We start from the raw sequence: 12408 nt of genomic DNA, 5'->3' as shown, positions 1-12408 counted from the left end.
CAGTTTGATAGTCAAACGACACTCACAGAGTTCAGTTTCCATTTATCCCTAAGGCGGGTAGGTTCTGGGTGCATCACCTTCTTACAAAGCAAATGGACTCGGAGGTTTCTGACTTTGGAGACAGTTCAGATATTGTCTCGGTTTTACTGTCTCTTGTGGCAAGAAAGTCTGAGGTAGGCAACCAAACATGCCGGGTTTCAGAAGAGCATATATTTGAATTCTCACCCTTGGGCTGGAGACATGATGGCTCAGTGGTTAAGAACACTGACTGCTCTTCTAGAGGTCAATTCCCAGCAACCACATGGTGGCTTACGACCATCTTTATTTAATGGGATCAGATGTCCTTTTCTGGTGTGTCTGAAGACAGCTACAGTGCACTCACATACATAAATAATTTTAAAAGGGCTGGAGAGATGGCTCAGTATTTAAGAGCACTGGCTGCTCTTCCAGAGGTCCTGAGTTCAATTCCCAGCAACCACATGGTGGCTCACAATCATCTGTAATGGGGTCCAATGACCTTCTCTGGTGCGTTTGAAGACAGCAACAGTGTACTTATTCACAAATAATTTAATAATTTAAAAATAATAATTTTTTTAAAAAGTTCTAACCAATGGTGTACATTAGTAAATGAAGTGGAATGCCTTGGGTAATTTCTGCAGGATGAACTTTTCCCGGTGTAAGTCACATAAACGCCCAGAGTTATGATCCACCTGACAGTTTCGTTTCCTAACTCTGATGGCAGCAAGTCATGTGTGCCCCCCACGCCCGCATGCATCTCATCACCTCCCACTGTTCTCCACCGCTGGCCTCTTCCCCAGCACCTGGGAAGCAGAGGCAGAAGGCTCCGGTGTTCAATGGCCTAATTAATTTTGCTCACCCTCATTGATGTGGGATCTCCCTGAGACTTGAGACTAAGGCTGTAAGAAAACGCTGGTGTTCAAACGTTATCTCGGAGTGTTAACCGAATTAATGAAGTACACAGAAGAGAGATTAAAGGTGTTCATTTGCCAACTGGACAGACTGAGTTGGATCCCCTGAGCCCCCATGGTGGAAGGAAAGGATTGGCTCCTGTAAATTGTCCACTCTTCTGAAGTCTGTGCACTGCGGTGTGTACCTACCCACATACACAAACAGGTTAGGTAGAGAAGAAAAGGGAAACCATTAATAGTCGACACTGATACTTATCAAAAATGCCACTAGATGGTGATGGTTTAAAAGCTTCAATTAGAAGCCAACAGTGACAGCAGAGACAGACCTCTGTTAACCATTGCAGGCAAAACTGACGGCTTAGCTGAAATGGACTCAAGACAAAGCGTGTTAACAGACAGACACATTTCACGGTGACACGAAGGGCCAGCTACCAAGAAGACATCGACCCCAAAACATGTATACGCGCCAACAGAATCCCAAAAGGCACAGTGAGAAAGGACAGAAGGAAAGTTCGAAATAGAACTTTGCGCTGCCGAGGTAGGAGACTAACTTCACCTGGAGATTTCCACGGTGGCCAAAACTTCAGGGAGGATATGGAAGACGGAAGTACCATCTGGGCTTGATCAGACTCTCTAAGGTGTGATATTGCAAATTTAAGTTAGGCTTGGTAGTGCAAGCCAAACGACTCAGCAGGCACATCACAGGTTCAAGACCAGCCTGAGAAACTTAGCAGGGCCCTGTCTCAAAATTAAAAGAGGTTTTTTTAAGGACTGGGGAATGTATTTCAGTGGTAGAGGGTCTGAAGGAGGTCTTAGGATCAACCCCAACAACAGCATACACCTTCCTTTTAAGTTCAATGGAACGTATACCAAGGGGGGGGGCTCCATGGTGGCCATTAAGGCAAGTTGTAAATGCAAATGAATAAAAATAAAAGTCATTCTGGATCTAATCTCTAATCATAGCAGAGTTAGCTAGAAATCAATAGCACAGTATCTCTACGTGGACTCCAAATGTTTGCAACTTACAGCACCCTTTGGAATACATCATGGGTGCAAAAAAAAAAATACCAGGAGAATTAGAAATATTTTAAAGGACCAAAAATACAATAAGCATGTAGGATGTAGTTAAATACTGTATAGTAGGGACTTTATAGTTTTAAACATAGAAGGAAGAAGAGGAAGAAGAGGAGGAGGGAGGAGGGAGGAGGATGAAGAAGAGGAAGAGGAGGAGGAAGAGGAAGAGGAGGCAGAAATGCTCCATCACTGAGCCAAAATTTCCTGTGAGGAAACTAGAGTCTGGGCTGCAACTCCTGGGTACAGCCCTTGACTATCATTCCTGAAGCCCCTAGGTTTGATCTTCAGTAACCTTCTCCCTCTTAAACCACATAGCTGTTTTTAGCTAGGTTGGGTAGTACACTCCTGTGATCCTAGCACCTAGGAGGCTGAGGCAGAAGGATCTCCAGTTGGTTCCTGAGAAGACACGGTCTAAAACAAACAAGCAAACAAATAAATAAGCATTACATTTAAAAGTGAAGGGAAAAGAAAAGCAAACCAAACCAACAAACCACCACCAACAAAACAAAACAGAGACCAAAAAACAACGAAGTGTCAGATATCCCCGGACTAGGCTGAGGCGCTGGCAAGGCCCTCCTGACTTCGTTATTTTGGAACCCGTTTTCCCGTGGGAGAGGAATTTCTGCTGAGAAGCTTTCTTGGTGTGTCCAGTTTTAAAAGGAAGAAAGGAGGGAGGGGGCGGAGCACGGGATTAACCTCATTTAGCAAGGCCTGATCCTGGAGCCTACAACAGTATGGAAAGAAAGAGGTGGCTGGAACAGTCTTGAGCCCCTCTGCCACCCAGTGCATAGTGACCTACCTTGCATCTACCTTCCTGGAGATGCTGCTGTCCTTACCGGTCCAATGTCCTTTGATCATTCTCCTTCTAGCTGCTCTCTAGTCCTCCTTGGTCCTGAGAATCCCCAGACCCACTTTCCTGGAAACCCACTGTTCCGTGACTTCCCACGCTCTCCTTGTGTGTGGTTCTCCTTGGTCCTGAGACCCTTGATGACCCGGAGACCCCACTGTTCCTGGGAACTCACTGCCTTTTGGGACCCACCGTCCCTGAAACTCACTAGCCCTGGGAATCTACTGTCCCTGAGAGTCTCCTACAGTACCCCGGGAACCCACATCCCGGGTGAACTGCCTTATTCCGGAGTGGCGGAGCTCGCTGCCACTGCCCCGCGGCAGACTGCGCGCCCAGCCCCTGCCAGTACGCTCGCGGCCCAGCCCAGCGTCACGGCCGTTGCGTCCCGGGCCCGGCAGCTCCTAGGGGGGAGCCATGTGGCCGGGCCCCGCGCTGCTGCTCCTGGGCCTGGGCCTGGGTCTGGGCAGCCAGCCGCCACCACCCGGCCCTCGCGGGCTGCCGGGCGTGCTCAGGGGCGCCCCGGGGCTGGGGCAGGGCGCAGAGAGCAGCGTCCGGGGCGGTGGCACCGGTGGCCTGTCCCCGCGCTCAGTCCCGCGCCGCGCCAGCCCTACGCTGCCCCGTAGGTGTCCCTCGGGCGCAGCCGCGCGCGTCCTCCTGAAAGTCAATTCCTCCGATCCCGCAGCCGCCAAGGCTACGGTGTCCTGCCAGACGGCCAACTGTATCATACAGCCAGTGAAGATTATCAACAGGAAGGACCAGAACACTCCCCTCATCCTGAGCAGAGACCAGGAAGTCACCCTCAATGTCACCATACGTTGGCACTGTCCTGATGCCTTGGTCGTTCGCAAGACCTGGCTGTACTTTTCGGTGGCCTCTGTGAACGACACTCCCGACTGGAACCGACCTGTGCAATTGCCACATGTCCAAGTGACTAAGGTTTCCTTCCTCCACATCCCCAAATATGCCCTGCCTTATGGGGTGTATGTGTTTAACTTCACGCTGTCCCTCGTCAGGTGGGACCCCGTCTTGCCCACGGTGACAGACTCGGATATCATCTACATTTGGGTTAAAAAACGCCCCCTGAAGGCTGTCCTTCCTGGAGCCTCCAGAGTAACTGTGAGATTCTCCGATGAACTGATCCTCAATGGAAGCATGTCCTACGACCCAGAGGCAGACATTCCCACAGAGGGACTCATCTTTTTTTGGTACTGTACCACAAATCCAAGATACTATAGTGACAACTACATGTTAGTGACCAACCGGGATGTCTGTCACCCAAAGCAGGATTCACTGGACTGGCCTTGGGCAGTGGGCCCTGTACTAACCATTCCAGCAGAGACTCTTAGGGGCAATGGTGTGTATTACTTCAGAATGGTGGTGCAGAAGCAAAATAGGACTGCATTTTCTGATAAAACTGTACACGTGCTCCAAGGACTTCAGCCCAAAGCCCACATTTCATGCATTGAAAACTGTGGCCACACTTTAGCCGTTTCAGATAGATTCTCTCTGTTTCTGAACTGCTCAAGTTGTGGCAGTCAGGATTTCTACAGCTGGTCCATTTTGTCTTGGATGGGTAAGGAAGTGATGTTTGACTGGGCAGGACAAGCTGTCACCAGGAGGGATGGGGCTTACTTGTCCATGAAAGCTTTCGCCTTTAGGGATTTTTTGGAAAACAGGTTTTGGGTTTCTCTGATTCTGAAATCTTGGAGTGGTGTGATCATGACCTTGAGACACCCCGTGGTCATTAACCAGGGCCCTCAAGTCGGCAAATGCAACATTGATCCTGCTAGTGGGATTTCCATGGTTACTAAATTCGCTGTGGCATGTAGTGGTTTTAAGGATAAGAACCTTCCCCTTACGTATAAAGTAATAGTCTCTGAGCGGGACAGCATTGGCGAAATCAGTTCTGTAGATGAGAACACACTGGGGATCATTATGTATTTGGGGACACAGCCTACAACACCAGCCTTCTTTCTCCCCGTTGGTATGGCGACAAATCACTACAATTTGAGGCTGTATGCTCAGGTCTATGACTCCTTAGGGACTTTCTCTCAAGTGACCTTGCAAGCCACCGTTAAGGCACCTACCGTCAGGGACTCCTCAAAGAACGTTGTACAACAGCTGCTCAACGTCACGCAACTGAACTCATCTTTGTCCACTTTGCTTCAGAAGCAGGACTGGCTACCCGCAGGTTACTTAGTCTATGTGGTAACTTCAGTCTTCAATAACATAAAATGGGAGCTCAAACTCCGGGATGATAGAACCCGCGTCCTGGAGTACCTTGTCAACCAGTCCTTCATGCTTGCTATGAGAACAATGGACGAAATTTGTCAGTCAGTGATGGTGGTTACCAAATTAACCCAGAAAGCCTTGGACTTCAGTCAATCGACTTCAGAGGCCACCACCTTATTGCTAAGGCAAGCAAACCAAGCCCTGCAAGCCTACCAGCAGAAAAACAAGCACCTTCACTCCCAGCAGATTGAAATTCTATGCACTGGCATCCTAACCAGCCTGTCTAACCTTCTTAAGCTGGCTAAGACCTACCACACGTCAGAAACTCTTTTGTTTATAGTGCAATCATTATCAGACATGATACTGGCTAACATGGTGCCAGGAAGCAAAACCACTGTTCTGAGGACCAGCAACTTTAACATGTATGTGGAGAAAGTTGAAAACTGGAATGTTCATCAGGCCTTCAGAAATGAGTCGCGCTGTTCAAACTGCCTCCGTGCGACACTGAACACAAGCACGGTTCCTGGGCTACCCGCAAAGGCTCCGGTTTCTGTGATGTTTTGCAAGTTCGTAGACGATCCGTTTCCTTGGCTGACTTACCCGGAAAACATCTCTACAGATGTGGTTGGGTTCAGAATGACGGGAGCTGCAGACAACGGCAACGCCATAGAGATTGCACCTGACACAGCAGAAGTGTACCTGGTCAGAAAAGATCTGACCTCTTCCAGTTTTAACCTTACAGTGGGACCAGGCATCAAAAGTGCCGGGTTCTCCAAGATGACAACAGGTGGAATTAGCTTTGAGGTGGACGGCAGGGGGATTGGGGAGGTACTCATCCACATTGTCACAAACGTGACAGTGTTGTTCGAGGTCTTGGTCTATGAAGGCATTCAGCTCATCCCCACCAATCTAATGGCCATTTTTCTTGTTCCTCATGACATCCCTCCCATTGCCAAGTGGAGTGGCCTGTTTGACCCAAACTGTTCAGTCAAGGAGGCCCGCGTAGTTTGTCTGTCATCAACCCTGCTTCGAACCATAGCTCAGCGCAGACATTCATTCAAGTACAACATATCGGTGGTCTTGCAGGCCTCTCGCTTTGTCTTTAAGCCCACTAACAAGCTAGTGAGGATTGCTCTCTTTATGGTTCACTGTTTGGACATGTACGGGATCCAGAGTGACTGGGGTCAAAGTACCTGCGTGCTGGGTGAGAAGACGACGTGGAAAACCATACACTGTATCTGTAGGAAGGCAAGGCGGAGCCGGCGGCAGCTGACTTCTACAAAGCTGACCTACAATTATATGCACATTCGCTTTGTGACTGCTAAGGTCCTTGTGGTCCCTAACCCTGTGGATCTGAGGCTACAGGTCGTTAGTAATGTTACCCAGAACCCTGTGACCCTCCTGGCTGTGCTTTGCATAATGATCGTGTATGTTATTCTGGCTTCCTGGGCCCTGCACAGGGATGTAATAGATCAATACCTCCATGACAATGTGGTAATACTGACGGATAATGATCCCTTTGATACCATATGCTACCTGGTAACCATCTTTACTGGAAGTCGCTGGGGGTCTGGAACCAAGGCCAATGTTTTTATCCAGCTTATGGGAACGGAGGGTACCAGTGACGCCCACTGTCTAACTCATCCATATTTTCAAACCCTATACCGGGGAAGTAGGAACACTTTCCTCCTAACGACAAAAAATGACCTGGGGGACATCCATTCCATCCACGTGTGGCATGACAATTCGGGCAAAGCACCCAGCTGGTACCTAAGTCGAGTCAAAGTGGAAAATCTCTTCAGCGAGCGCATTTGGCTGTTTGTGTGCCGGAGGTGGCTCTCGGTGGACACCAAGCTGGAGGACACATTTCCAGTCACCCACCCGGATGAGTCTCTGAAAAAGACAGACTTCTTCATGATTGATCTGAACGATAAGCTTGGGGAAAACCACATGTGGTTCTCCATTTTCACGGACATCGTCCCCAAACCGCTCAACAGGCTCCGGAGGCTGTCCTGCTGCCTGGCCATGTTGCTAAGCTCTCTCGTTTGTAATATCATGTTTTTTAACCTGAATATAACGAAGCAACCAGAGTCCAGACAGGGGCATATCATCAGGTCAATGGTGATAGGGGTCGAAAGTGCCTTAATCACATTCCCTGTGCAGTTATTGATAACTTTTTTCTTCACCTATTCCCAGAAGAAGCCTAAAGAGGATACAGACGAAGTGGCACCACAGAACCACCCCCTGATGTCAGAAGAAGGTCTGTCCTGGAAGGATCGGTTAAAAAAATGGCATGAGCATGAAATGAAGACTCTCACTAGTGAAGCTGCCAACCGCGCCTCTGCTCCCGAGGAAAAGGATGCAAACAAGGCCTCTAAAACCTCACAGGCCCCAGACACCCAGACGTCCAATAAGAACTTCAGTAACAATAACCTAGAAGACAGCAAAGATGTCCCTCCGAAAGCTTCCTCTATCCAACTGCACGCTACTCGGTCTGTTAAAAAGACCCAGATTATCCTGCCCAGGCGGTGTGTTTATATAGCCTGGTTTTTGGTGTTTGCCACGTCTGGTGTATCGTCGTTCTTTATTGTATTTTACGGCCTGACTTACGGCTATGACAAGTCAGTAGAGTGGCTCTTTGCGTCGTTCTGTTCCTTCTGTCAGTCCGTGTTCCTTGTCCAACCGTGTCATATTCTACTGAGGTCAGGCACCAGGATGCACAGGCCCAAGTACTGTAAGAACCTCTCGTGGTCCAGCAAGTACCATTACACAGAAATCAGGCTGCAGGAGCTGAAGATGACCCCAGAAGAGACAGAGCAGCTCCACGAGGACATGGCCTACATCCGAAGCTTGAGCATATACCAGCCCATCACCGAGGACAAAATCCAAATATTCAGGCGGAAGAACAGGATCAGGAAGAGGTCCTTCTTGTTCCTGAGCTACCTTGCGACCCACTTCATATTCCTGACCCTTCTCCTGTTGCTCATTTTCCCCCTGCGTCACAACGATAGCTTCTACTACAACCAGTTTGTTCGCCACCGGTTCTCCATGGATCTTGCCACGGTGGTGAAGCTGGGCGATATCTATGCGTGGCTCAACGGCGTGTTCCTACCTTTGTTACACAATGACAAAAGCCCAACATTCCTTCCGGACAGCTCATCTAAAATCCTTGGCCTTCCACTCATGAGACAAGTGAGGGCCAAACCCAGCAACAAGACATGTCTGTTGGCCAAGAGGCTTGCACAGAGCAGAATTGCAGGGGAACTCCATTGTCATCCACAGTATGGCATTGATCCAGAAGACACAAGACACTATCCTGGTGTGTGGAATAAGGCTGGCAAGAGGTCTACAGACAAAACCAGCAATGGCTTTACTTATAAGCCTCCGGGGAAGAAATGGGTGTATTATTCCTATGGCGTATTAAACACCTATGGATCTGGAGGGTATGCGTTCTATTTCTTTCCAGAACAGCAGATGTTTAATTCCACACTGAGGCTCAAGGAACTCGAGGGAAAGAGTTGGCTTGATGAGCTGACATGGGCCGTGATTGTGGAACTGACTACTCTGAATCCAGACACCAGTCTGATGTGTAGCATTTCGGTTGTATTCGAAGTCTCTCCCTTAGGGGTTGTCAACTCCAGCCTCTCCGTGTACTCCTTCCCGCTGGCCGATTTCAACAGCCGCTCTTCGGCAGAAATCTACCTGTATGTAGCCATTCTTATTTTCTTCTGTGCCTATGTTGTGGATGAGGGTTACATCATCATGCACGAGAGAGCTTCCTACATAAGAAGCATGTACAACCTGCTCAACTTCTCTCTCAAGTGCATGTTCGCTCTCCTGATAGTGCTTTTCATCCAGAAGCACCTCCTGGCCACCAAACTGGTCCGGCTTTACGACACTGACCCCGAAGCCTTCGTCCCCTTCCACGCTGTCTCTCGGGTTGATCACTTCATGAGGATCATCCTGGCTTTCCTGTTGTTTCTGACCATACTGAAGACACTTAGGTATTCCAGATTCTTCTATAACGTGCGTCTGGCTCAGAAGACCATCCAGGCCGCCTTTCCTGGCATCTGCCACACGGCTTTGGTGGTGTCTATATATTCCTTCATGTACGTAGCTTTTGGGTACCTGGTGTTCGGTCAGCATGAGTGGAATTACAGCAACATGATCCATGCCACCCAAACCATCTTCTCCTACTGCGTGTCAGCCTTTCAGAACACAGAGTTTTCTGGCAACAAGATCCTCGGGGTCCTGTTCCTGTCATCTTTCATGTTGGTGATGATTTGTATCTTCATCAACTTGTTTCAGGTAGTGATTCTGTCGGCCTATGATGAGATGAAGCAGCCTGTGTATGAGGAGCCGTCTGACGAGGCCGAGGCTGTAACCTATCTGTGCGACAGTCTAAAGTCTGGGTTTGACTTTCTCACCTCCGGACCTCAAGACAAAGACCAATCTGACTTCTTTGAAGACATGCTGTATGGGCAGCCGGAGAAGAATACTCGTCGGTTCTTGGGGCTGAAGGCCAGAAATATCAACGGGAAGAAAATGATTTATCTGGTTGTCTGATTGGTGACGGTTGGAAGGGCCACAAGCAAAGGGTGCCCCAAACATGACTTAGGTTTGTCAGGGGGACTAAAGGGTGCCTGATGGCTCAGCCCTCCACACCTCCACATCTGACGTATCCCCACTCTGGGCCTTGCTTTTGGGAACAAGAACATATGTACAGAGAGGCGTCAGGGGAGAGAAGAGGACAGTAAGGTGGAATTCTCTCCAGATGGGATTCTGTGACTCCTGGTTCAGAGGCAGCACTCCTTTTGTGGGAGCTCGCAGCAGTGTGGAAGAGTGACAGCCACTCATTTTGAGACCCAGCTTCAAGAGAAAGAGCTGGCAAGGTCCTGCCATGGATGAAGCCACAGCCCAGCAGCTTCTAAACAGAAACAGACTGGTCAGCCTCCCTGTAAGTCTCCTCTGCAGACCGTGCCTGGGAAGCCTCTTCTCCAGTCCTCCTGCAGGCCAGGGCTGGAGAGGTCCTGTGGGGAATGCTCTAGAACTTGCTTTAGAGTTTGAGAATGCAGAGAGGGGAGAGCAGGGGACAAGGACCTGAAGTGTCCCACTCGACTCCCCGAGGCCGTGTGTCACTAATGCACCTGGTAACATTTGATGGCCAAGAGAGGCACCTGCTGTCAACAAAGGTGCACAAAGGTACACATTCTACGTACCGAATATAACAATGTGTCTGATGACTCTGGCATTTGGTTATTGTATTTATGACTTGATGGATTATTTAGGACTAAGGAAATGTGGTTTACTGTTTAAGAAGAACAAGGGCTAACAGTTGTTACATTGTTACTCAGAAGCAGGTGCCTTGAAGTTGATGCCACTTTTATGTTTTATATGAATTAAATTCGCCACTTCTTCTATGACCTGTGCAGTGCTTTCTGTGTAAGGGATCAAGACATATCTGTGGCTGCCTTCAAAGTTGAGGGCCAGAAAAGGAGACCACGCAGATGAGGCTGTGACTGCACAATATCCACTTCAGCCTCCTCTGATAACCTTTTTTTTTTTTTTAAAAAAAAAGAGATTTATTTTTGTTTGTTTATTTGTTTGTTTTGAGACAGGGCTTCTCTTTGTGTATCCCTGGCTTTCCTGGGACCAGACTTGCTCTGTAGACCAGGCAGGCTGGCCTCATAGAGATCTGCCTACCTCTGCCTACTGAATACTGGGAACTAAAGACATGTGCCACCACCACCTGACTCTTTGATAGGCTTTTAAGACTCACCTGTATAACATTATACACTTTTTTTTTTTGAAACAGGACCTCACTCTGTAGCTCTGGTTGGTTCGGAACTCATTATGTAGACCAGAGTAGCACTGAACTCACAGAGATCTGTCTGCCTCTGCTTCCCCAGTGCTGGGATTAAAGGCTTGCACCACCACAGTTGGCTTTATTTTAAAGTTTGCTCTTGGACAATTGTATACAAGTATACAATATATCTCAAATCTACTCCTTCTGCATTTCCCCAACACTTCCTCTTCCCAACTCCTTTTCCTTCTTCATCTGGAGTCTGCCCTGAAAGTTTATGGGTTTAGGACCATGACCAACTTACCAGTGACCATACCCCCAAAGAAATGATTTCTTTTTCCCCAAGAGCCATCAATCAACAATAACTCCTCCAATAGGGTGGAGCCACATGAGTCCCTCCCCCGTCCATGTAGGTTTGTGTTAGTAACCACAGCTGCTGTGAACTCATGAGGCCTATGGCCATGACACGTCCAGAAGACAGCATTGCATACATGCCCCATCCCTTCTTCCGAGATGTTCCTTGAGCCTCGTTGGGCGTGGGGATGATAAGGATGTTCCACCGAGAGCCGAGCACTCAGTAATCCATTTGTTTTGTGTTGAATAACATTGCTAATGGCTTGGTTATAGAATCCCCTCTTGCTGCTTAATCTCTAGTTCAACCAGCACTTGGCTTGGATCTGATAGTAGTGGGTACTCAGAGGTTCTGCCCCTCTTCTGTAAGAGAATTTAATCCCACATTTGATGCAGTGCTCACCACTCTCTTGGAGCTTTGGAGATGGATCTGGAAGAACACCAAGACAGTAGTGAAGAGTGCATCTTGAACGGGTGGAAAAAGCTGTAAGGCTGTTGAAAGAAAATCCCCCCAGGGGGCTGGAGAGATGGCTCAGAGGTTAAGAGCACTGACTACTCTTCTATGATTCCTGAGTTCAATTCCCAGCAACCACAGGGTGGCTCACAACCATCTGTAATGGGATCTGATGCTCTCTTTTGGTATGTCTAAGACAGTGACATGTGTACTCACACGAACAAATAAATCTTAAAAAAAAAAAAAAGTAAAAGAAAGAAAGAAAATGCCACACTGTTAAAGGCAGGTTATGACCCTCTGAGTTGCTAGTCAAGAAAACCCTTTAAGTCCCAGAAACCAGAAAGGTGATTCCCACTGTTGTTGGCTGCATGTCAAAGTTAAATGAGAATACTCATATAGTGCAGGATATGGAGAAATCAGGCTAAAACTGATGGGAGAGTCTAGGCTGCTGAAGGAGAATTAGTACCAATGATCGTATTTAGTTACAGGTTCTAATACATGACCATGCCAGGCAAAGCAAGTCTGCTGGTGCAATAGTGGGAAACCAGTATAAACCGGTATGGATGTAGACAATACTTTCTCATTGGATTTGAGGCTTCACAGGAGAGAACGCATGTTTGGCATTATAAACCTGCTCAAAAAAACCAAAACTTGTCCAGTGGGAGCAGTAGTGTTATTGTTTTGTTAAACGAACAGACATGCTTTCTAAATACTTGTA

General features: G+C 48.1%; 1 protein-coding gene across 1 annotated transcript; it reads left to right on the top strand.

Moving 5' to 3' along the window:
- Positions 1 to 3240: 3240 nt before the first annotated feature.
- On the top strand, positions 3241 to 10440 carry Pkdrej (polycystin family receptor for egg jelly). Its single transcript, XM_032890903.1, has one exon. The coding sequence runs from the start codon at positions 3265 to 3267 to the stop codon at positions 9646 to 9648; it is 6384 nt and encodes a 2127-aa protein (XP_032746794.1). The 5' UTR covers positions 3241 to 3264; the 3' UTR covers positions 9649 to 10440.
- The last annotated feature ends 1968 nt before the right edge of the window (positions 10441 to 12408 follow it).

This window comes from Rattus rattus, chromosome 1 (genome assembly GCF_011064425.1).
Source record: "Rattus rattus isolate New Zealand chromosome 1, Rrattus_CSIRO_v1, whole genome shotgun sequence".
In the NCBI taxonomy this organism is placed as follows: domain Eukaryota; kingdom Metazoa; phylum Chordata; class Mammalia; order Rodentia; family Muridae; genus Rattus; species Rattus rattus.
This window is presented reverse-complemented; position numbering and strand designations above follow the sequence as displayed.

Bases quoted from the DNA above. Each gene is read 5' to 3' on its own strand.
- Pkdrej (XM_032890903.1), top strand. From the start codon at position 3,265: ATGTGGCCGGGCCCCGCGCTGCTGCTCCTGGGCCTGGGCCTGGGTCTG.